This window comes from Alexandromys fortis, unplaced genomic scaffold (genome assembly GCF_014885135.2).
Source record: "Alexandromys fortis isolate MF-2015 unplaced genomic scaffold, M_Fortis_MF-2015_v1.1 scaffold_39, whole genome shotgun sequence".
Taxonomy (NCBI): domain Eukaryota; kingdom Metazoa; phylum Chordata; class Mammalia; order Rodentia; family Cricetidae; genus Alexandromys; species Alexandromys fortis.
Genome location: NW_026067918.1, coordinates 9702153 through 9727129, shown reverse-complemented (window position 1 = coordinate 9727129; position 24977 = coordinate 9702153). Strand labels below are relative to the sequence as shown.

The following is a 24977-nucleotide window of genomic DNA, read 5'->3' as shown; positions in this document are numbered from 1 at the left end:
TCAGAAGACAGGGGCTCATCGTGGGGTGATTGTTAACTTGCTCTGGAGACACGGGCAAGGTCCCTCTCCTCTCTGGCCCTCCAGTTTTTCATCTGTGAAGTGCAGGGCTTGAGCTAAACCAGAGGCATTAGGGTTGGTTCTGGCATGGAACTGACTGGTTTCCAAAGATGCCCATGGCGTCTTAAATGTATCTGCGAGTCTAGATGCCCTGAGGACCTGTGGAGCTCTCCGGATCTTCCTCACACACTCACCTATCCACCCATCCGTCAATTCAACCATTAACCTGTCTACACACACACCTTGTTCATCTATCCATCCATCCATCCATCTATCCACCTTTTCACCCCTACATCCACCCACTCATCCATCCATGTCTCCATCCATCCATCCATCCATCCATCCATCCATCCATCCATCCATCCCCTGTCCACCTGTCCTTCCATTGGCTCATCCGCGTATCCCTCCTTTTATCTAGGAAGGAGGAAGGAGGTGGAAGTTCTAGATTGGAGATGTATTAGCTGAAAGAAGTGAACTAGAGTGGCCCCCACAGGTGCCACATTCTGACTTGAATTGTTTCAATTGATATAAATTATTGAAATGACCTGGGACTGTTAGGGCTCCAGCTACAAGCTAGGAATCAAAGCTTCCTCTCTGGAAGAAGATAGCATCAGCTTTGACTTCAAATTATTCTTACGACTTTTTTTCATATTCTTTCCAGAACATATAAAAAATTTAAGGCAACAAAAAAAAAAATTTAACGGAAAGCCCAGAAGGCTTTGCAACAGAAATGAACAGGGTGAGCTAAACCCCATTTGGAAATTCTGGGCACTTAAAATGGATGGAATAACTTTGGAGAAGAATATGAGCAGAGGAGCTACTGTGGGATCTTCTTGTGCACTGTAAAGCCGTCTCTGCCAAGGCACCTTCTGATTGGCTCAATAAAGAGCTGAACAACCAATAGCTAGGCAGGAAAGGATAAGCAGGAAGAAATCTGGGGAGAGGCGGGATTCACCAGACAGAGGAAATGAGACCCACGGTTCTGAGAAAATGTAATGAGCCACGTGGCAGAATATAGATTAATATAAATGGGTTAATTTAAATTATAAGAGCTAGTTGGGAACAAGCCTAAGTTAACATCAAGCTTTTATACTTAGTAAGAAGTCACCGTGTCATTATTTGGGACTTGGCGGCCCAAAGAAAGACTTGTTACACAGAGCAGCTGACCCCAGGTCTATGTGCAGCAGGAGGAGTGGGGCCAGCATGGTACCAGCATCAGGATGACACAAAGATGCAGGGGATGGGACATCTGAGTCCAGACAGAGAGCTCACACCCACAACCGCCTCACTGCTGATTAGGGAGGGTGTTTCTGAGGAGGGAGAACGCACCGTGAACAAGTGATCCCAGGCATTTGCCATCCACACGCGAAGAAAGAGCCAAGGGGTCCACGCCCGGCACCCAGTGTGGTTAACTTGGAATTGGAAGAATTTGAATCTGTATATCCCACCACATGGCAAAGTTAACTCAAAATGGATCATAGACTCAAAGGCAAAAGCTAAAGCCACGAAACTGTCAGAGGGAAGCCGAGAAGAGCTGTGGCTTTGGGACGTGAGGCAGGGCAATAGCGCAAGCACAAGCAAGCTTGTGGAGGTGTTAAAAACAGATCAACGCTGGGCCAGCAAGATGGCTTAGTGGGGTAAAGGCGCTTGCCATCCAGCCAGTGACATGAGTTCAATTCCTGGGACCCACAGAGCGGAAGGAGAGACCTGATTCCTGAAAGCTGCCCTCTGAACGTACGCGTTCACACACACACACACACACACACACACACACACACACACACACACACACTGGCATGATCACACAAAGACTCCAGAAATAGGTATCTGTAGTGTATTCGTGCTCCTCCACCTGTCTGTCAGAGGTCACAGTTGTTCTCTGCTCTCAGCGGGCTGTGATGGCGCTAGGTTCAGGTCACCATTTGTCTTCTGCCAGTGACTGTCTGGGTTGTCTGCTGTACAGGCACACTTCCCCTGGAGCCTGCTGGATGCCTGTCCTTAGTCCGCTGCACTGTGAACTCTGTCCCCCAGCCCCTAAGCTCTACAATCAACAGTCTCAAAGCCACAGCCTCCAGCTGTTTTCTGCAAACCGAGACAGGAAGACCTGCTTAACACACACACACACACACACACACACACACACACGCGCGCGCGCGCGCGCGCGCATGCACACACGCACTCACACACGAAACCCCAGATACCTCTGCACAAAACACAGAAGATACAGGGCCTCCATCCTCCCTCTTCCCACAGGCTCTCCATGGCACCTGTCCAGGACAGGGCCTTCAGCTCTCATCCACCCGTCTCTGACACTTTCTAGTTATAGACACTGGGCAGATGCAGTTTCTTTGAGGTTTCTGATCAAATAGGGCTGATCTGATCTGGGCTGTCTCCAAAGCTGGACTTTCATCTGCCCACACTTCCCTCCCCCACTCTCTGTTGGCCAGGTGTTCTCCCCACTTTGAGCCCCTTCCCTGGTGGCCTCAGCAAGTTCTGCTCCAAGGCTTTCTCTTTGTCCCCAGACATCTCAGCAGGATCTTGGACCTCTGGTATCCCCAGCCACGCCACAAGCCGCCATTATTCTGAGAAGGCTGTGCAGGGCAGCTCCGGGCTCAGCTAGATGTGGTTGTAACACCCTCTCGGCCACTGACTCACGCCATAGCCTGCTGAGCCTCACTTTCCCCTTCTGTAAAATGGGCACAATGCCATCCTCACCACCCGGGAGAAGAGCAAGGAAGAAGGCACTTGCCAGCCCCCTGCATTGCTTGGTGTTGACACAAACGCCAGTCTCCGTTATCATTTATCATGTTGGTGTGCTCGATGAGACACCACCCAGCACCTTCCTCAGCAAGAACCCAGACATGAGGTGGACACACGGTGGCTTGGAATGAAACTACTCCGTGGTGTTCCTTCAAACTGGGTGGAGCCATGTGATGGAGACCCCGTCTCTGGGTGATACAGGAGATAGCTTTGCTCATCCCTCCTCTCATTGACTGGGGTTTGTCTTTGAGGACGAGATATTTGATCCCCAGCCTGTGACAGACTCAGGGTGAAGACTAAACACCATATGTCACCAAGGGGCCACATGGCTCTGCCTGGCCACCCCCTGAAATTGTGAGAGACACCCATCTTGTTGGACCACTATCAACCTGTGACAGCTGACCTAATGTTACCTACCCAATAGGGCCCGAGGATTCTCAAACGAGACAACTTTGTCACGGCTTGGTGCAGGACACTAGTTACACACCCTGGGATGACCGTGACCTTGTCATCTTTCTGGTCTCTAACTCCCAAATCTTGAGGTTACAGGTTTGTTTCAACCACGCTGTTTATGGGTCCTAGGGCCTGAGCTCTGGGTTTTGTACACTCTAGGCGAGCACTCTACCAAGGGAGCCACATTTCCCAGCCCAACCCTGACTTCACAGTCTGCCTCCTGCCTGTCTTCTGTCCCTCCCACCCTCAGCCTTGTCTGTGGCTGTGCCCAGGAACTTGCCTGTCCTCACCGGGACCCAGGGAAGATTGCTCCTTAGACCCTGCTGTCCCCACTCCCTCCTCCCCACCCTAGGACAACCGTGGAGCTAGTGTCAGAGTCCAGGGCACCCTCAGGGACCCCACAGTGCAGTCACTACTGGAGTCAGGCAAAGGCATGCACCTGGGGGCTTCCGTTCCATACCTGGAGCTGCCTCATCACCATGGAGCACAGGGGACAGAGAGAACAGGTTAGTGACCAGAAGCAGGCATCAGCCCTCACAAGTATCCCGGGATGGGGGATAAGCTGGAAGGTAGGGTTCTAATTTTTAAGTCCCACCCCCACCGCTCACCCCACCAAGTTCCACTCTCGCCTAAGTCTGCCTGTGGGATTTGTGGCATTCATCAGTTCCTAAGGTGGGGGTAGAGGGTTTCCTCCGCAAAGCAGCCATGCAGGTCTCTGGGAGCAGTCCAGGGGGCGGGAAGACTGTCACCATGTCAGTGGGGACTATCCTGAACCATTAGGAAGACATAGAGTCTGTCCTCCGGGGTGCAGAGCAGTAGACGGAGCTGCAGCATTCTGGATTCTCTGCAGCCATGCCTGGGGCTTCAGATGAGGACTGCAATCGCATGGGCTTTGCAGAGACAGGGCTGGGAGAATCCTGGAATTGTGTGGCTGGAGCCGTCACAATGTGGATATGATCTGCGCTAGAGCCAGGTGTAGTAGGTGTGGCCAGCACTGTCGCGGATGACCTGTGTGGCTGTGGCAGTCACTTAGCGCAGTGGACATGGCTTGTGCCAGAATGGGTGTGGCATGCACTTGTAAAGGCACGGCACGTTCAGTGGGTACGTCCAGCACGGGCACCGGTGTAACCTGCACTCGGGCAAGCACCGTTCTGCAGCAGACATGGTACGGTCGGCAGAGCAGTGGACCTGCCGGAGCTCACCTTCCAGATACTCGCCTCCTTGCCATACACCACCGCCATGTTGCTGGCCTTGCTGTCTTTGATAAGCTGCTTCTCCGTCTCATTGAGCTCCTCGGACACGAAGCCCATGAAGGAGTTATCTGGAGTGTGAGCTACAGGCCAGCCGTAGAGGGAAAGTCGGGGTTATCAAACAGACATCCAAGCAGCAGCCCCGGCCTCCCTGGATGGCCTCTCCCAGGAATTCCTACTGAGCACGTGGGGACAGCACCCGTGGGTGAACTGGCCTGGACTAGAGACCGCCACAAAGCTCAGAGCAGAGAACCTACAGGGCCACCTGGCTCCCAGCTTGTTTTAGGATGACTGACTTGACTCTGGGTAGCGTAGCCAGGACTACCGTCTCTGCTCAGTCCCTTGTCTAGGGCACTATCTCCATCTTGGCTTCTTTCTCCCACCCCACACACATCACGGCAGGACTTTCTCCTCCACTTATCCCCTCCCCTTATCCCCAGGCACATAGACAGCTGTCCACCTGTCTCCAAAGTTCTTTTCTCTAGAACAATCCTGACTCAGGTCCCATCAGGTTCCTAGACTTGCCCAAGATCCCTCAGGCAGTGCTCCCTCTCGCAGTCTCCAGGCTCCACCCACTCTGCCCTGGGGGCCTGGTCTTTGACCCGACACTCCCTGACCGGAAGTTCTAATACACACCACTCAGTTATTCTTGCCTTATTAGAATAAGGTCAGGCTACAGCGGTGTCAGCTCATCTGTGTCCCCAGCTCACCTCAGTGACCCCAGCCAAAGCACCGCCGCAGTCAAGTCACACCTCCAGCCTTTGTTCTGCCTGGCCTAAGCCCCTCCCTTTTCTGACAGGATCTCCCCCCCCCACTGCTCCACACACCCCCTTCACTTCCTGCCCCCATGAGCCTCTCTAGGGTCCACCAGCCTCCCCTGGGGGCCCCTGGCTGGTTTCCTGTTGAGAACACAACAGAGAATTAAGACAAAGATCTCCTAATTCTCTTCCAGAACCAGAGCCCCAGGCAGGGTCTGGCTTCCTCACTGTCCCTCAGGGGCCAAGTGAGTTTTATCTCTTTTAAATAATGTATTCATTATTTGCTTAGATTTTTCAGAAAAAGCATCATTATTGCATTATTGTTCAAAGATTACCCAATACATACAATTTGACCAACAGATTATATAATCAAAAGGGTTCTCTCCTTATTTAAGTAATGCTTAACTTAATGAAGAAATTCTTTCTCCTGCAACAGTCCGCGGTACTGAGCACAGCCAAGGTTCTAAGATCAGATGTGGGTCAACCTGCCCATCTTAAGAACCAGTTACCAGGTCTTCTCTCTTGTTCCCTTCCACGGGTCTGGCCAGCTCTGGTAGCCATCCTGGGAGATGCTAGGACCTGGAATCCCATGTCTCTAGAACCCCACTGCCTTCCCACATGGGTGGAACTCTGGTGAGTGCTGGCTGTCAGCAAGGCATGCTCAGCCTCCTGGGACACTCCAAACTCCTGTCACCCCACTTCCTACTCCAGATGCTTGAGATCCGTACCCTAGCCTTCCTCGGCAGGGAGAGATGTGCTAATCAGACAGTGGGGCCATGGGGAGTCCCACAGGTGATCTTAGGTTGTCTTTTACCTCCCCTGTGTAACTGGGATGACCCTGACCCTTTGAGTCTCCTGCTTCCGCCTCCTAACTTCTGGGGTTATAGGTGTATGCTGTATACCCTGCTTATATGGCACTGGAGAGAGAGCCCAGGGTCCTGCGCATGCTAGGTGAGCCCTCTGCCAACTGAGCCACATGCCCAGCCCCTGGTGCTTCCCACCACAAGGCCTGGGAATGCTCACGCCCCTTGGCTGGTTATAGACTAGACCCAGGCCTCTTCTTGGCTTTAGGACGTGAGGAGGAGCCCTGCCTGGAGGCCCAGAGCTCTCTGTGTGGGTAACCAGTCTGCTGTCACCTAGGTTCTCCCCAATGTTAGAATTTCCCCTCCCCAGACAGGCAGCCAGACCCTCTCAGACCCTCATGGATGGATGGATGGATGGATGGATGGATGGATGGATGGATGCCTCCCTTCCCTCTGCCTCCAGCTGGACTGGTGGCCTCCCTCAGCTGAGCAGTTGAGGACACATCAGGACTGCCCTGCACTCGACCAACTCCAGCAGAAGGGACAGATTTAGAATATAATTAGCTGAATCCGTCTGTGTGAGTGGACAAGGAAGCATGGTGACCATAAAAATAGCAGGGACAATTAAACAAAGAACTCTAAGGGCAGGTAAAGGTTAGGCCGGGAGAGGGAAAGAGCCAGCCTGGGCTATTCAAGACCCTGTCTCAAAATTCTAAGAACAGAATAATTATAAAGTGAGCAATGTTTGGAACAGAAGCCGAGGGGATCATAAACAATGGGAAAAATTAGAAACATTTGATTTGGGGTTCAGGAAAATCAATAGGAGTTTGCAAGTCTGGAACTCCAAATTCAAAGAGCTTTACCCTGGGACAAGTCTTCATTTTCTCATGCAGGTTCTTTTAAAATATTTTACAGCATTATTAATTGATTAACTGCATGTATGTATATGTGTGTGCCCTTGTGTATTATGGTGCCTGTGTGGAGGTCAGAGGGCAGTTTGTGGGAGTCTGTTCTCTTCTTCCACAGTGTGGGTCCCAGGGATTGAACTCAGGTCATCTCACTTGGTGGCCAGCACCTTTACTTGGTGAGCCATCTTGCTGGCCCTTTGTCTGTCTGCGGTCAGTCAGCACACTGTGCCTGCAGAACACAGTGGCACTTGCCTGGTCCCCCAGGCTCCTGCATCACCTTTGTAACTTCTGAGTGGATCACCACCTGACACTCAAATCCCACATCTTTCCCTACTCAGGGGCCTCTGCCCTCCACTTCATATCTTTTCCCTCCGGACTTCATTCCGCGTTATACCAGAATCACACTCTCCTCTGGGACCCACAGAACTTCCAAAAGCGCTCCCAGCAAAGAGGGGTCTCCACAGAGCGCTGTGTCCCCAGATAGGTCGCAATACCTCTCTGGGCCTCAGTCTCCTCATCTAGAGACTGCAGGGACTGCAGGAATTGTGCTCCCTTTCTGGGAGCTAAAGCAGTCATTACTCACTGCCCATGGTCTCTCACGTCTGCCCAGTGCAGCCTGAACCTAAGCTACTGACAGAAATGCCACGAGTTTGCCGCTTTGAATAAAGATCACATCCTCTTCACGTCCCCGGGAACTGCACGGAACCCACTCTGCTCTTGATTTAGACACCTTCCTAACGAGGTGGCTTATCTGGCTTTCTGGCCCAGAGCCTCTGAAGTGTCACAAATTAGATGCTTACGATGCCACTCTGCTCCCGGCAGCGGAGGGCTACAATTAAGAGCGACAGCCGAGGGCCAGAAAGATGGCTCGGGATGGAGGAGGAGCCTGTTGCCAAGCCTGACAACCTGAGTTCGATACCAGATCGACAGATTCCTGGAGGTTGTCCTCTGACCTCCACACTCTTGCCATGGCTCCACTGCCACTGTCCCCATGTGCATAAATTAATAAATAAAAGATATTTTAAGTGACACCAGATAGATTCTTAATCAAAAACCACACAGGAATAAAATCCCAGTACTTGGGAGGCTGAGGCACAAGTTCAAAGGCAGACAAGAGTACATATTGAGACCATACTGAGATCGTATCTCAAAGTTTTAAAAGTGGGGAAGACTGGTGGTGCAGCTGGTCTAACATGCACAAGGCCCTACGTGTGATCCTCAGCACCAGAGGCAGAGGCGGGGGGGGGGCGGGGGGGGGAATGACAAGATAAAAATGGCCAGCACTCAGCCGGACAGTGACGGGTACACACCTAGCACTCGGGAAGCAGAGGCAGGCAGAGCAGATCTCTGAGTTTGAGGCCAGCCTGGTCTACAGAGCGAACACCAGGACAGCCAGAACTACACAGAGTAACCCTGTCTCGAAAAACCAAAAATCAGCCAACTAAACAAAGAAAGCAAATGGCTGTTGCCGGGCTCCTAAGTCTGACCTTCCTTAGCGGGCTTCACTCCCTCCCTCCATGCTCACCCGTCCGGAGCCTGAAGGAGTTTCTACGTTCTTCACAGTCTTCCAGCTCATCCACCTGCTTCATTACCATCCCTCCCAGCTTTTCTGGTTGGTTTAAGAAGCTTCTGGAAGGCCACTGGGTCCCCTGCTCTGAGCTATGTGGTTCTAAGAACTCCCAACCTTGGGTCAGCCACCAGCCCTGGGCATACCTCATGCAGTCTCTGATTCCTGCTTCTCTTTACCTATGGGGATGGCAGGTGCTTGCTGAGTCCATCCCACTGGCCCAGGAAGAAGGGGCACCCACCCCTGCACACATGGAGTGGGGGAAGACGAGCCCCTGCACATATGGGGAGACCCACCCTGTACACTTGGGGAGACCCCTTCTCTCCCGGTATCACTCACGGAACATGGTCATGAACTGCTTGGGGTTAAGGTTCCAGTAACCCCAGTTGGTCCGGTAGCCGTGTAGTGTGGCATACTCCTCGTGGTTGTATGCTGGCTCTGTCCCAAAAGTGTCGATGACTCGAATTCTGCACCTGTCCTCCCCCAGAGGGAACAAGGATTGAGATCATACCTTTCTGCATGTCCCTGAACTAGGGGCGTCTCTGTGGCAATGTTGTGTCTAGGTCACAGGAGTACAGTACTTGGCGGGAGCTTCACGTAGGGGCTGCCTCACCATGTGACCACAGCAAGAGCTTCACCCTCTCCGCGCCAGTTTCCCTGACAGGAATAGCAGTCCAGCTGCCTCAGGGTCATTTGGTCACTCTTAATGCCTGGCCCCTGGTTGGTACCCAGAAGCCAAACTATCACCTCCACTGGAGGAAGGCTAGGAAATGAGGTGGTATCTGAAGGGGGTGGGGCATCCCCTCATTGCTTAGGTCATTTATAAGTTATGCTTTATTGGGAAGAACAGTGCCCATGAGTTGGGTCCTGGGGACCTGGGCTTGGGAGACTGCCCCAAGCTTCCTCAGCAAGGGTGGCCCCTCCTAGGTTTCAAAGAGGTTCTAACCCTGGCCTCCCTCCTCCACTGTTATCCCCCAGCCCCAAAGCTTCTTCTAGTCTAAAGCCCAGAACTCCTATAGGATCAGCTAACTTAAGGCCAGGTCACCTCTGAGGCTCCAGAAACCCCACCCGCCCATCCTACCCCAAGTGGCTACTCAAGAGAGGCGCTGACATTCAGACACCCCCACACAAAGCTGCCAGCGATCAGCGTTCTTCCGGGTGACCCAGAATCTTGCAGACTGCTGAGGTCGGCAGGATTCCTGATTCCCAGGGAGAGCTGGCGGGACGGGCAGGATGGCAATGCACAGACAGCCCACATTAATAATAAAAGCAATAACGCTGGCCGTCACCTTCCTCTAATAAAAATCACACCGGGTATTGATGGCATTAGAACACGGGAGTGAACAGTGGGGCTCTCGGTGCTAAATGAACCCACTTCTGCTGGCTGCAGCACACTTGCCTTAGCTCCTGGGGCCACTGAGGAAAGGGCATTGGCCGCCTCTCCCACGTCAGGGGCTCTCTTTCCCACCCTCCTCACCCTCACCCCCTGGGATGCCTCGGGCCCTCCATCCCGGTCACCTCCCATCCTACCAGGCTCCAGCCCCAGCCCGCAGAGGGATGGACGGCTCTAGAGGGCTGTCAGCGATCTGGTTGGAGTGGGAAGGTGAAGGCTGAGACCGAAAGGGAGGGGGTCATGTAGTGCTCCGCCCTGGCAGGAGGGAAGGCCTGGTGAAGGGCTGTGGTCCCAAGGGTCCCTGGACTCTCACCGGTACTTCTTGAAGGACAAGCCCATGTGCTGTTTCATCTGCTGAAGGCCATGATAGTCCGTGTAGATGAGGTCAAAGGGCAGAGGCACGGTGAGCGGGCAGTTCCCCCGGCCTGGCGGCACCCCTAAGTTACTGAGAGAAGAGCTCATTAGAGCCTGAACCCTGAGAAACCCACCTTCTCGCCAGTCCTGCGCCCATCCCGTTCCTACAGCCCAGGATGGGAAGCGAAGGGATATGGCCCAAGGGCAGGGAAGGCAAGAGCACACACTCAGAGATGCATCAGATGGGTGGCCCCATACAGCGGTATGAAGTTTTCAGTGCACATGGGCCTCTACCTAGGAGCAGGACACACACACGGAAATCCTCCCAGGCTACTTTGCCAAGCAGTGGGCCTGGCCTCATTCACCTGCCAGGAGGAAGGGGGTTTCTGTAAATCCAGGGGGCTGACTTTGCTCAGAGAACAGCTCTGTTGTTCCAGAGTGCCATGAACGTGAGCCAGAGTCCTCAGGGTCCCTTCCGTGCCCGCTCTGTGCCAATGATTCCAACTGTCATGGCTGACACAGCTCCCATAGGCCTCGGGGACTCTCCCTGCTCCAGCCAGCCATAGCACCGAGTCCCCAGGGAGCAGGGGCCTGCCTGTGCATGGCACTTTACAAACACAACAGTGTTTGCCTGGGACAGGGCTGCTTCCAATGACCCAGAAGCTATGGCTGGCTCAGAAAGGAGTGGTGACCCTCTGCTGTCTGGCAGGAGCTGGGTGTCAGTCATTTCATCTCACTGAAGCCTGAAGGACGTGGCTGTGACCTTGTGGCTTCTTCCAGAGCAACCATCTGCCCAGTGGTCCCCCTGGAGAAGGCTCTAAGCCTTGGCACAGCCACCACAACCGCCGATTTCAGCATGGTTAAGCACTCAGCTCTCTCTCTGTAGAACTATCACCTCCCACTCGGACCCCTGTGGAACTGACTGGGAAGCCCCCCGGCTTCTCCCCTGTGGGCCTGCTCTAGCACTCAGTGAGCATGCACCAGTGAGAGACTGCTGCCCATGGCCCCCTCCACCTTCACCTTATATTGGGCCAGAGTAGAGCCCTGGGCTGAAATAGCACCACACTTAGTGCTGTTTCTGTTTGACACATGCATCACCCCCCTCAGGCCCTCCCATTTAACACGCATCTTGTAGGATATTACAAGGTGCCAAGCCCTGTGCCCCACGAGACTTTTGGTCCTTGGATAATAAGAGTCCCAGGAAGAGTGGCCTGGGGAGGGATGGGGATGTGAGCAGACAGTGCAGGCATCAATCAGATCCAGCTGCTGGGAGCTGATTGGGTGTTGAGAGCAAGGAAGACCATGTCTAAATAGGCCAAGGATGCTAAGAGCATCTTCCCATCTCAGCTTCTAGGGGTGCAAAGTGGCCGTTTAACAAGGTGGGTGCCCCACCCTTTGCCTCTGCCAGGCCATTGACTGCCTGCAGGAACAGGATGCTAGGGTGCTGGAAGAAGCCCCAAGGCCTCCTGGGAGCCCAAGCCATAGGCAACCTTGGGCCAGGGAGGTGATGGGGTCTGACAAGGACAGACTCATTAAAGACAAGGGACCATGACTGATCCATTGCCTGGTTGTGTCTCGGGCTCTCTGGAGTAACTCAGGTGGAAAAGTACCAGCCCAGAACGCACAGCGCTGTCTGTGCACGCTCAGCACATTCCCAGCCCAGGCTGAGGGAGGGGCTGGTGCACACCACCCTCTGAACAAACCACGCACGGGGGTCCCTTTCCGGTGATGTAGATGGCACCTGCCTGCAAGACTGCAAAGACAAGATTCCAGGGTCGGGGGAACTGATGGATATGGTGGCATCAGGGCTGGGTCTGTCCCTACAGGGCACGACAGCAGAAGGGGTGGGGAGAACACCTTCCCTTGCTGAGCTGTTCCCCAATCGCATGTTAACTAATGCCAGAGACAGTGCCATGGAGGCAGGAAAGCAAGACCCTAGCAACCTCATTCCTTATATATAAAACCTTTAACCTGGCCACACAGCCTCTGCCCTGTCTTCTCCTGTGGGGGCTACTTTCCCACGATCCCCAGGTATCACAGAACATAGGCTTCTAAGGCAAGGATGTCCTGATGTGGAATGGGCAAAGAACTCATGAGCTATAGCACCCTAAAGCAGTTCCCAGTCGGAGACTCCATGAAATATTTGGTGGTTATCAATGCTGAACCACCATCTCTACTGTGTGGGGCATCTCTGCTGTGCCTGTCTCTTCGCTCCCAAACTCTTGTAGCAAAGCCAGCACCCACAAAGGAGCCTCTCAGCTGCAGCTCCCCAGAGCACCTGATGAGCGAGGCAGCACCGGCCCTTCTCTTGACCTCACCTGACTGAGAGCTACAAACTAAAGGAACCAGGGACCCTCGCTCTGGTCCTCTCCTTGCAGATGCGAGGAAGGAGGTGGCTCTTCTCCCAGTAGGAATCTGGGTAAAATCTGGATCATGGCGGGTCTGGGCACTGGTACCTACACCTAGGAAATGACAGGTCTCCTCGCATCTTTCTGCCTCCGGGCAACACATGCCACCCTATCCCTGGATCTCCTTGATTTTGTTTAATCTGAGACAGGGTCTCACTATGTAGCCCTGGCTGGTCCGGAATTCCCTATGTAAACCAGACTAGACTTGAATCCAGGGAGATCCACCTGCCTCCGCCTTCCCCGTGCTGGGTTTAAAAGTCACATGACACCACACCTGACTTCCTCGGTTAGTCTTTTTTTTTTAATATTTATTTATTTATTTATTTATTAGGTATACCATATTCTGTCTGTCAGGCCAGAAGAGGGCACCAGACCCCATTACAGATGGTTGTGAGCCACCATGTGGTTGCTGGGAATTGAACTCAGGACCTTTGGTAGAGCAGGCAATGCTCTTAACCTCTGAGCCATCTCTCCAGCCCCCTCGGTTAGTCTTGATTGTCACCTTGACTGGATTTACAGCCACCACGGAAACACATCTCTGGTAGTATGCCGAGTATTGCTTTTCACAAGGGCGCTGGGACCCAAACGCAGGTCCTTGTGCTTGCTCTATGTAAATGAGAGCACTGTGACAATGGCAATTCTAAATAGCATTCAGTAAGATTTGCCCACGCTTCTGCAGGTGATGGGAAGCCCCTCAGTAGGGTTTTGCATACAGCAGGAGCAGCGCTGCAGAGGGACTGGGTTGAAGGAGCAGGCTGGTCCTGTGTGCCTTTTTCAGGGAGGAGGGAACGAGAAGCTGCAGCCTCCTTGCCTGAAGAAGGACTGCTTTCCACCTTCTGCTGATTCTCCGAGGGGAGGCAGGCAGTGAGCTTCATGGCTCCCAAAGGCACCTGAGTTCCAGGGAGCAGAAAGGTCAGCTACTCACGGGGTTGTAGGTTTATGGCCTGTAATTCAAGTACACTTTTATGGGCGATTTTACACTAAGTGGTTGGCTAGAGCTGCCGCTTGAATTGAGAAAACGCCAGCCTGACAGTCTCCAGCCAGACTGCACAGTGGTGGCTCAGGAGGCTGCACACAGTCCCGGTCAGGGGACTCGCCTCATGCCTCAGCGTCACTAGTACCACCAGCTCTTGTTCCACGGACCCAGAGTCACAGAATAAGATGTCGGAGCTTGCCGAGGAAGGGTCGCTCCACTGGAAGTTTTTAGAACTGCCGAACCTGGTGGCCGGAGAGATGTCTTTTGGATCAACCACCTGGGTGGAATCTGCACATGCAGAAAGGCCGGCGAGAGAGCTCCACAGGTAAAAACACCTGGCGCCAAGGCTGATGGCTTGAACTTGATTGTGGTAGAATGCTGACTTGAGCAAGTTGTCCTCTTACTTACACACAGACACACACGCAAGCATGCACACACACACACACACAATTTAACACAGGGGTAGGGAGTGGATAGAGTGGTTGCCCAAGGACATGGGACACTCTCATAGGTCACCTGGGTCCCTCCACCTCTTTGCTCAATACAAATCAATCCACCCAGAAAAGCAGCATCCCGGGCTACAGAGATGGCTACCGGAAGCCTAGCTAGCATGAGGAACTGAGTCTGTTCCCCAGCCGCCATGTAAAAACATGGATACGGCGATGCACATACATAATCTCAGTGTTGGTGAGGTGAGAGAGGCTGATCTCTTAGGCTCTGTAGCCAGACAGCCTAGCCTAGCCAGCTAGCTCCAGGGCCCAGTGCGAGAACCTTTCTCAAAAAACAAGGTACAGGCCTGAGAGGTAGCTCAATGGCTAACGTGCTAGGTGAGCAAACATGAGGACCTGAACATGTAACCCCAGGACCTAGAAAAAAGCTTCACATGGGGCCTGGGGAAATGACTCAGTGGTTAAAAGCACTTGTTGCTCTTTCAGAGAACTCATGGTCAGTCCCCAGCACCCACCAGGTGGCTCACAACTGTCTGTAACTCCAGCTCTAGGAGATAGGATGCTTTGTTCTGGTTTCTGTGGGTACCAGGCATGCATGTGGTGCTCAGACATATGTACAAAGCACTCATAAATGTAAAATAAAAAAAATAAATCTTTTTTGGAAAGTTGAACATGGCAACCCAAGCCTGAAACCCCAGCTCTTGAGGGTGGAGGCAGAGGGATTTCAGGAGCGCTAGGTAAATCAAGAGACCTTGTTTCAAAAAGTAAGGTGGTGGTGGCTAGAGAGACGGCTCAGCAGTTACGGGCATGTCCTACTTTTGTAGAGAACCTGAGTCTGGCTCCCAGCACCCACAGTGGATGGCTCCCAACAGCTGTAACTCCAGCTCCAGGGCATCCCATGCCTCTGGCCTCTGTCAGCACCCAAGTTCACATCCACACAGAGACACATACATATAACTAAGCATAATAAAAACAAATATCTTTATAGAATAAAGCGGCATGGTGATAGAGGCAAACACTGAAAGTACACATGTGGACCAGCATGCGTACACACATGCATGCAGGTAATCACACACACACACACACACACACACACAAGTGCACATGCACATACAATGCTGGCTTCTGGGAAAAGGAGGAACAGACCTACAGTATTCTAGGGACAGTCTTAATTTTGCAAGATCTGAAGCCATCAGGCTGTACCCTGTAAAATGGTTAAGACAGCACATTTTATGTGATGTGCATTTTACAATAATTAAAACAACCACCTCCTCCATATGCTTGGTTCCCAGCATTTTGCCTCCCAGAAGCACTGGGGTGTCATCCTGCCTGGGAGTCCCAGCTGGTTGCAGATACTCCAGGGCAAAAAATCAGCTCCCTCACTTTCTGCCAAAGATCAGAGTAGGATGGGACAGAGTAGGAAGCAATATGCTGGATTCTGGCACAATGAAAAACCTCTGTGGACACGAGCTCCTCACACAAGGCTGCTGGACGACCATGTACACACAAGACCCTGCATCCCCTTGCTGTCTGTCTCCACTGCTGTACTGTGTTGCTCAGACGACTCTCTGCTGCCTCTCCTAAGCTAAGCCCCCACTTTTATTTCTCTCCAATAATCTCTCCAGGTACTGCTCACATTTGGGGAGAAGCTATTCTCATTCTCTCTCTTTCCCTCTTTCTGTGTGTGTGTGCGCGCGTGTGTAGGAGGAACCTAATTAAAACAATTTCCTACAAAGTGCTCAAATACCTTTGACTCCAGTGATCCCCAGATGTGCTACACTGCTGGGAACATCTGACCAGGCAACCTTGAACATTCTGTCTCTCCTGTGGGCTGTGCCCATCACTTTAGCATCGTTGGCGTTGCCCTTCCCTCTTATATGATCCATCACTACTGCAGGTCACTGTCTCCATCCCAGAGCATCAGGGGCATACAGAAGGAACACAGAGACCTAACTGGGCACCTATCGAGCTTCTTAGGAAGCAGGGAGTTTGCTAATGGAGAATTATAATTTCCTGCCAGTAGGGCTGACCATCCTTTGTCCAGTACAGCTACCCCGATAAGCTCACCCTCAGTTCCCGCCTCCTGGAAAGGCAGGTGTCCTTGGATACCGTCCAGCACGCACAGGTGCTCTCAGAGAGTACCAGACTACAGTCAAGGAGAATGACCAGTTTCCCACAGGAGTGGCTCAGAGGAAATGAAGCAGAGTCGGGTTCAGGGATATCCGGCTGCCCCTTTGCTACTGGCCATGGGCCAAGGGATAAAAGGGAAACTGAGGAACAACATCCCTCTGTGCTGGGCAGACACGGTGAGTGGGTTTTCTAAGGCTAATACCTTCTTCCCCCATGTTCTTTGCTGGTAAGCAAGCTTACGGCTAATAATAAGGCTGTGGCTCTCCCGGGAGAGTGCAGGAAACCAATGCTCACCCCTCCAGCTAGCGAGCTGCCACTGCTCTGGGAAGAAGGAGTGAGGAATGGCAGGTTTATATAACCTAGCGGTGCTGATGTCAGGCACAATCAGACTCTCACCCACACCCTGTTGCCAAGAACCAGGATGGTCTGTCTCAGTGCCCTCAGTGGTCATTTCCCCAAGGATGACCCATTTCAGCTCTTGACGCCCAGATTGGCCCATGGGGCCCTCTCTCAGGTGAGCATCACATTCCAGGGGTTTTCAGAAGCCTGCGCTGCCCCACAAAGCCTCTCTGAGGATCAGTCTGTTTGTAGGTCTTGGGACTCTTGTTCCAACCCCAGACAAGACTATCCTACATGAGATCTGGGCTGAAAGCAGTGGCCTGAGAGTATTCCCTGTGGGACCAGCCCTGAAGAGTCAGGGAAAACACAGCCGTGGCTCCCGGGAAACAATGTTGCTATCATCTTCTAAGTTGAGAAGTTGAGGGGGATGCTAGGGGTACCCAGTACTTCCACCAGCCCCACCAGGCTGGCCCTGGCTCTCCGGGGAGGCCAAAGAAGCGACTTGGGCCTTTTCTATGGGTGGCACTCTTCTGTCTTCCTAAGGCTCTTGGTCCATCCCCTTCCTCCTCCTTCCCAGCCACCACCAGATAGAACTCCCCTGCCCGCCCTGTTTGTTGTGGGACCCACAAAGCATGGACCTCTAAATGAGAGCCTCAAGGCTCTGAACATCAAGGAGGGGAAGGGAGATAACTGTACAAGGATGCTTCTGTCCTAGGTGAGGAGAAGATGAAGAGCTGGGACCACAGCCCAATCCCGGCTCCTAGGGCGAGACTGAGTGGGTCTAGTGGGTGGGATCCAGTGTTCACTTGTTGATGCAAAATTTTTGGCTAGGTGACACAGGGGAATGCCCCACCAGGGTCCCCAGGCAGAGAGAGTGGGCAGTACCAGCCAGGCACCTGGCAGGCCCCACCCATCATAAATACTGCACCTCCACTACCCAGCCTGGCCCCCACCTCATATGGACCGTATTTGGCTTGATTATTTTGTTTCACAGAATAGCGTACTACGCGTGCGGCGATGGGCTGCCAGGGTAGTCTCCTCTGTCCTCCTTGCGTCTCCCAGCCCTCCACCTCCTTCCACACACCCTCTCCCATCCTGTCTCGAGGCAAAGCTGGAGTCACCACAGCTGATGCTCAGTTCTCTGGTCCCCTCCCTGGACCTGTGTGCACACATCACTCCCAATACGAGGCTCTCAGGCTCCAATTCTGGTCCTCACAGAGTTGTCTTCACCCACCAAGCTGTCTCCCCAACCCCTTCCTGTCTTGCTTTCTGCTCCCCAGGAGCCTTGATGTAAGCAGCCTGTCTATGCGCTCCCATCTCTGCCTCACCTCATGCCCCAGCCTCGGCTATGCACTGCCACCACGCCATTCTCTCTGCCTCACCTCACCTCCAAATCAATGGATCCAGTGGACCCTGGACTGAATCCTCATACATCATAGGCTAAAAATAAATCATCCTCCCTTTTAGAGTGCCGCTCTCAAGTATTTGTCACGGTAAAGAGAAGTCTGACAGGCACAGCTGGCCAAGCCAGGCTGCCCAAGACGAACAAGACGTGGTCCCCGCTTCTGACGTTCCCAGGGCCCTGTGCACAAACGCCCTGGGTTGGAGTCTGACTCCCTGCCTGGCTGCACGCTGACAGCCACGAGCCCTCCCTCCTCAGCCTCCTTGTTTAAATGTGCTCCTCTCAAGTTCCCATCATTTGCCAGTCAAGTCAACTAATTTTCTCCTAAACCCAATTTCACTCATGGATGGAGGAAGAGCCCCATCGTTTTTCCTCATGCCACGTACTATTAATGCTTGAAATTATGCAAATAAAATTGATGAGCACTGCCAGTTCGCCAAAGGGAGGAAGGGCAAGGCTTCCCTTTCAAACACGCACTGTGGAGACTGGCCTTCAAGATGAAGGCTCAGGATGCGTCAGGAGAGAGTCCCCTGCTCCACAGCTCCTTCCCTGTGCATGCTCCCCAGGAGCAAGGGGCGGGTGTCTGATGCCACCTCTCCGCATACTTATCACAGACCATTGTTCTCACACACCACCTCCCTCATTTAGAAATATCTTGGCGCACCAGAGCCAAATGCGGATTCTGCACACTGCCCGAGACACCCCTCCAATGAGCCGGTTAATTAAAACGCCAAAACACGGGAAGAGGGGAAAAGCTGGCTCATCCATCCAGACTTCTGGGTAGTCAGCAGATGAGACACCTGGCAGGAACATCTGTGAATGAGCTACGACCAGTGTACAAGCCATGTCTTTGTCCCGATGCTGGCCCCACACGGGGCCTGGGGCAGCCAAGGGAGCTTTCAGAACGCAATGGCCGCCTCCCCATCACCAGCTGCTGCCGCCAGCTAACAGGGGCGACCACGCCTCCTACCCCATCCTCCTGTGGTTTCTGCCCTGGGCCAGTCCAGGCTGGCTGTACTGTTACAGGCTGCTTGTGCTCCCCCACAAAGTTCACGTGTTGCATACTGAACACCCACCCTCCCTGTAGTTTCTCAGCGTGCAGTCTTATTTGGAGACAGTGTCTTTACAAAGCAGACAAAATGAAGGCTGGAGAGAGATGGCCCTGTGGTTACGAGCACTGGTTGTTCTTGCAGAGAACCCACGCCCAATTCGCAGCACCTACATGGCGGCTCACAACCAACTGTAACTCTAGTTCCAGAGGAATCCAGTGCCTCTCTTCAGGCCTTCACAGCCACCAGGAAAACATGCGATGTACCAACAGACATGCTGGCAAAATCACACATTTGAAAAAAAAACAAAAAGGCTTTCCTCTTTCTCTCTCTCTCTCTCTCTCTCTCTCTCTCTCTCTCTCTCTCTCTCTCTCTCTCTTTTTAACTTAGACCAGCAGTCTGGGTCTTCCCTCATGCGACTGTGACATGTTTCTAAATTTTGGGTCAGGGTCTGTCCAAGTCGGTTGCTCTGATAAAAATACCCTGACAGAAATCAGCTCAGGGAAGAAAGGGTCTATTCGCCTGCAATTCCAGCACTGGTCCATCATTGTGGGGAAGTCGAGGCAGGAACCTGAAGCAGCTGTCCACACAGTCAAGAGCAGAAAGAACGAGTGCACAGGTGCTCCGTCCTCAGCTTGCTCTCTCTCTAGTCTCACCCAGTCCGGGACTCCTTGCTAGGGAACGGTGTCGCCTACAATGGGCTGGGTCTTCTCACGTCAGTTAAAGCAACCTCCCATAGACATACCTACAGGCCAAGCTTATTTGGACAACCCCTCATTGAGAGTCTAGGTTATATCAGTTGATAATTAAAACTATCACAGGGTCATAGTCTGTGGCCTAGGCTGGCCTCAAACTCAGGACGATTCCCTGCTTCAGGCTCCTGAGTGCCAGGATTACAGAGGTGAAACCCCGCATACAGCTAGGACTGAGTCCTTGTAAAGGGGGAAGTTTGGATAGTGACACCCACACATGGAAGAGGCCAAGTGGAAGAAGACAGGGGTAACGTGTACACACGCCAATGCTGAGCCAAGCAACCTGGTTCCAGAAGTAGCCCTATAATAAACCCTTCCTTGAGAGCTCTGAAGGACTCAGCCTGCAACAGCAGAGCTCAGATTTCTGGTCTACAGAGCCATGAGGAAGGCCCTCTTGTTGAAGCCACCAAGTCATCATGACTCTGCTGCCACAATTCTAGAGAAACCCAGCACACCCCACACTGCACTCAACTGTCCTTGACCGAGAAAGGCCTGTGTTTCCATGGTGTCAGAGGGACGGAGCGAGTACTGTGGACCACACTCAGCATCTGTCTGGTTCTTACACCTGTCAATCTTTCCTCAAATTACAATAGAAAAGAAAAAAAATCTGTATATCTAACAAAGTGTGGGGCCACAAGTTTTGAACCAGCAGGCCTCTCCTTGGTATTTTGGGAAGGATACCAGAGGCCTCCTTACCCGGGTCACCTCCAGTGGGGTCTAGTTTCTAGTTACTTTTTCTGTGATTTACACCATGGCCAAAAGCAACTTGGGAGAGAAAAGGGTTTATTTCATCTTATTCTTTCAGGTCACCCTCCATCCCTGAGGGAAGCCAATCTGGGTAACTCCTCAGTTGAGGTTCCTTTTTCCTAGGTGACTGACTATAGGTTGTATCAAATTGACAAAACTAACCAGCTCAGTGGGTCCCTCTTCATTCTCATCTCCTGTCCCGGGCCTTATCCTTAATGTCTCAGCCCCTCACCCCAAAGTCTCAGCCCTTACAGCCAAGGGAATCCTCAGAGCTTCCAGGCATGAGTGGGCCTCATGAGGAACCCTCACATCCCTACAAATCCATCAAGGCTAACCCCAGGCCCTAACCCATCCTCTGGCCCTGTCCTAAGTACACCGAGGACAATCCTTTGGCACAAGCCTGGTAAAGCCAGCCCCATTCCATGGTTTCCTAGCCCCCTAGCCCTGAGACTACACTGAGGGAGGCCACTGGGAAAAGCCACAGCTCTGAGCTTTGCAATGTCTCTACCTTGACATTCACGGGTGTGGCTAAGAGCCACGGAACCGGGATGCCAAGAGTAGAGACCTTGTGCTGGTATGTGCTCAATCAAGCAGGCATCTGCTGCAGCCAAAGCTGGAGCCCCTGCCCTGAGCACTAGCCCAGCATGGCTGCTAACCTTGTAGTGGAAATCCCCCAGGGAAGGCAGTTTTGTTTTTCAATCATATCTGGTAACAGGTTTTGAAAGCATCTTTCTGAGGATATCCCAGGAGGGGTGGGCTGTTTACACCCCACTACCCTGTCAGAGCAAGATGCTCGTTCACACTTACATCCCTCAGGGGACCAAGGCCAGGGCATTCAGGCACAGCCAAGCCTACCAATTTTCTGGGCAGCAATTCTGAGATGGGGTGACGGCTGAGGCCCCTGCTACAGTTGAGAGCCACAGATGCCTGGCAGGAAGTGAAGCCTGGGCAAAAGACTGAGTTTCTGGTGAGGTGTTAGGAGGGTACATGTGTGTGTTGCACATGCAAGAGCAGACAAGTGCACATGTGAGCATGCATGTTTGCATAGGTACATAACATACACGTATATATGAGAGCAGAGGCTATATATGTGCACGTGTGTGTGAGTAGGTGTGAGCATATACATCTGCTTATAAACGGATATGCATGTGTCTTCATGCAGTGGTAGCACATGTGCATCCATGTGAATAATGTTAACTGTGTGTGCAGGAATGGTCATGTTTATGCATATGGGTATTATATAAGTTCATGTGTGTAAATGTAGATGTTACATACACATATTCACACATGTGCATAAATGTGGATGCTACACATTCACACACTCACATGTATGGATTCATGTGTGTGCATATGTGTTATATGCCTGTTCATGTAGTATATGTATATAAGTGTTACATAAGTTCATATGTATGAGTTGTGTTACATGCATAAATTCATGTGTGTGTCTGTGGGGATTACATGCATACATTCATGATATGCCTGCATGTGAGTAATATATATATGTGTGTATATATATATATATTCATGTAGGGGGTGCTGTGTGTGTATGTGCATGGACAAGTACGTGTAAGTAGCAAAGGAATGCTACAGGTGAGCATCGCTCAGCCATGTTACTTTTTATCAGTGCCTCCCAAGTCCAGGAACCCCACAGTCATTGCTCTGGCCACAGATGGGCAATGGACAGAAGCCTCAGGCTCAGCACCCATTCCTGAAGTGGACAGAGGAGGTGGCAGTGCTCTGGGTGGGGAAGGACTCAGAGTGGGGGGTAGGGGAAGAGAGCCCTGGCATGGGCTGGAACAGAGCCACTGAACTAAATCCCTGCCTCCCGGGAAGACCTGCGGGGTCTCTGCTCCTCTCCAGCAGAACACTGATGGTTCTGTGCCGGGTGTGTGGAAGAAACATTTCCATCCCTCAGGGAGTAGGGTTAGGTCAGCTCACTTGTCTGGCACAGATCCAGGTGACCCAGAAAAGAAGACTCAGGCTGAGTGCCCTGTGTGGTAAGGGTGGTTCCATCCGAGCAGGGTGAAGTGTGGGTGAACCTGACAGGCTGTCCCTGCTCCCAAGGGTCTTTGGAGGTCAGATCTTGTGATAAGAGTCCCTGGGCACCCTTGGTATTTGTCCCATTGCAACCCTGGGTGTGTGAATTTCCACCAGATTGTTGAAGCCACCTGACCTGAGACTCTGGCCCTGGGTCACTCACTGGTCCTCCTCCTATTTCCATGAACCATTGTGACTTTTCTGTCGGAAGCCTCCTAGCCAGAGAAAGTCACCTCATTATCTGCAAAAGCTGTCGAGGCATCCTGTCAGCCCACGAGCTCTGCCTGGATGAGCAAAGTGGGCGTGGTGCAGGCAGAAGGTGCTGGTGAGCAGGCATGTCTCAGCATGGAGGCGGCTGTGCTACTGAACGCACAGAGCTGCCCACAGATGACCAAAGACTGCGGGCTGACGCCCCACGGCTGGGAATTTTCTGTAAGTTCAGCACCAGGACTCCGGGACAGCTCCCCACTGGGCCCTCTTAGTTCCTGCGGCTCTTTGGCTATTGGAGGCAGAAGGGATATTTTTCTCAGTGGGCTGCAGCCCACACACTGGTGTTTCCTAGCACTGCCGTACGTATATGGGGCCCACCCTGGTCCCCAACACCTTTCTACCCTACACATGGTCTACTTGTCATCCTCTCCCTTGTCCCTGTCACTCACTCTGGAGACACTTTTTCACGTTTACTGCGTCCACTGGAGATAAGAGCATTGCCATAAAGAATGACTTTCAGGCTATGGGGATGAACACCCCCAAACCACTGGCTCATCTTAGCACCCCTCTCAACAGTACAGTCAAGTCCCCACCTCCTCACACCACTGATTCATATGTGAGACAAGAATTCAAGCTACAGGTTTCCTGTGGAACAGGCAGAGGGTGGCGGAGGGAGATCTAGTTGGAATAAGTCCTTGGTATTATTCTCTGTGTAGATGGGCATAATACGGTGAGTCATTTGATTCCTGTGTATCATAACTTTGTTAGTACACATTTTAGAGGTACTTATGTATGTATCCAATGCCACACAGAAATACAAAAAATAAAGCCAGAAAAAGCATAAGCATGTATGTGTATGTATGTGTGTGTATATATACATATATATGCATCCAACATATGAGTGGCAAAAAAATGATCCCAACAAGATATCAAACAAGACACACACAAACAACAAAGACACACACATCAGCTCCTACCCTCCAGTATCCCTGTCTGTCTGTCTATCTGATTTTCTCTCTCTCTCTCCAATCCCTTGGTATCCCACATATCCCTACTCCCTGTAACCCCCAAATTCTCACAGTCAAACAATCTTTTAGACCCTCTTCCCCAACAAGCTCAGGGTGGGGTGCATCTATGTGTCACTGTGCTAGAAGGACCCTGACCAGCCCAGCACTGGGAAAGTCAGCATTACCGCTCAATCATAACACCCTCATAGACCCGCCAATGCGCCCAGCTCCAGAAGAGATGCCCTGAAGACTATGCCCAACCCACAAGGAAGGCAGGTGGAGGAGATCCCATGTGCGTGTGAAGCTCCTCTCTCAAGCAAGACACTACGCATTAGCCTCTGAGCACAAACCAGACCCAAGTGTCAATCCCAGCAGAGGTCAGGAGCCCGAGGACCAGCATTAAACAAGCATACTTCCTCTATGCATTCTAAATACACACGGGCATCTGCAGGGGGCAGGGAGGAGGAAGTAGACAAGCAGGTGGAGGAGGGAGCCAGGGAAGGTCAGCATCTGACAGAAGGCCACAGCTAGGCTGTGTGCCCTGCAGATGGAGCATCAGCTGGTGGGCTGGGCTCTCCTTTCCCCACCCCCACCCCACCAGGATGTGAATGGCTCTTTGGGCACTCACCTCTGCAGCTCCTTCAGGGACACTGTGATCCGCAGACTGTGGCCCAGCACATAGAGAGCGGCCAGAATGTCGGCCCACTGCACCATCTCCCCCAGAGGCCCGCCCTTCAGCACCCGTGGGCTGAACACGTCCCCAGATTCCTCTGTCAGGAAGCCGATGTGGACAAGGATCTAGGGGAGTAGGACATAGGTCAGCAGCACCTGCAGCAGCTCTTAGGTCTGCCCACCCCGCCCCCCAGGAACAACACCCCAGCACACAGGGTCTCCAGGCCAGGCCTAGTTGGCCGCTTTTAGACACAGAACACTGGGGCTGTAGTCAATGAGGCAGATATGCGATTGCCTCAGAGCTCACTCTGCAGATGGAAGAAGTGGACAATGGTACAAGAGGCAAGACAGAGTTTTATGAAATGGCAAGAGCTCTGAAGGAAACAGAGAGGGAGGTGACAAGGATGCAATTCCCTACTACATGGATAGATAGGTGGGTGGGCAGATGGACAGACGGATGGACAGATGGGCCAACAAGCCCTCCTCAGTCTGTTAT

General features: G+C 52.4%; 1 protein-coding gene across 2 annotated transcripts in view; it reads right to left on the bottom strand.

Annotated features, from left to right (window-relative positions):
- Window positions 1-24977, bottom strand: part of Mgat5b (alpha-1,6-mannosylglycoprotein 6-beta-N-acetylglucosaminyltransferase B) — a 60192-nt gene that overhangs the window by 8287 nt on the left and 26928 nt on the right. The window contains exons 8-12 of one of the 2 annotated variants that reach the window (XM_050140064.1): window positions 24438-24607; window positions 10263-10394; window positions 8896-9029; window positions 4473-4603; window positions 3731-3736 (exon numbers count right to left, since the gene is read on the bottom strand). In XM_050140064.1, coding sequence (XP_049996021.1) covers window positions 3731-3736; window positions 4473-4603; window positions 8896-9029; window positions 10263-10394; window positions 24438-24607 — 573 coding nt within the window. The remainder of the gene's footprint in view (window positions 1-3730; window positions 3737-4472; window positions 4604-8895; window positions 9030-10262; window positions 10395-24437; window positions 24608-24977) is intronic. The other variant, XM_050140063.1, reaches the window with a different exon arrangement.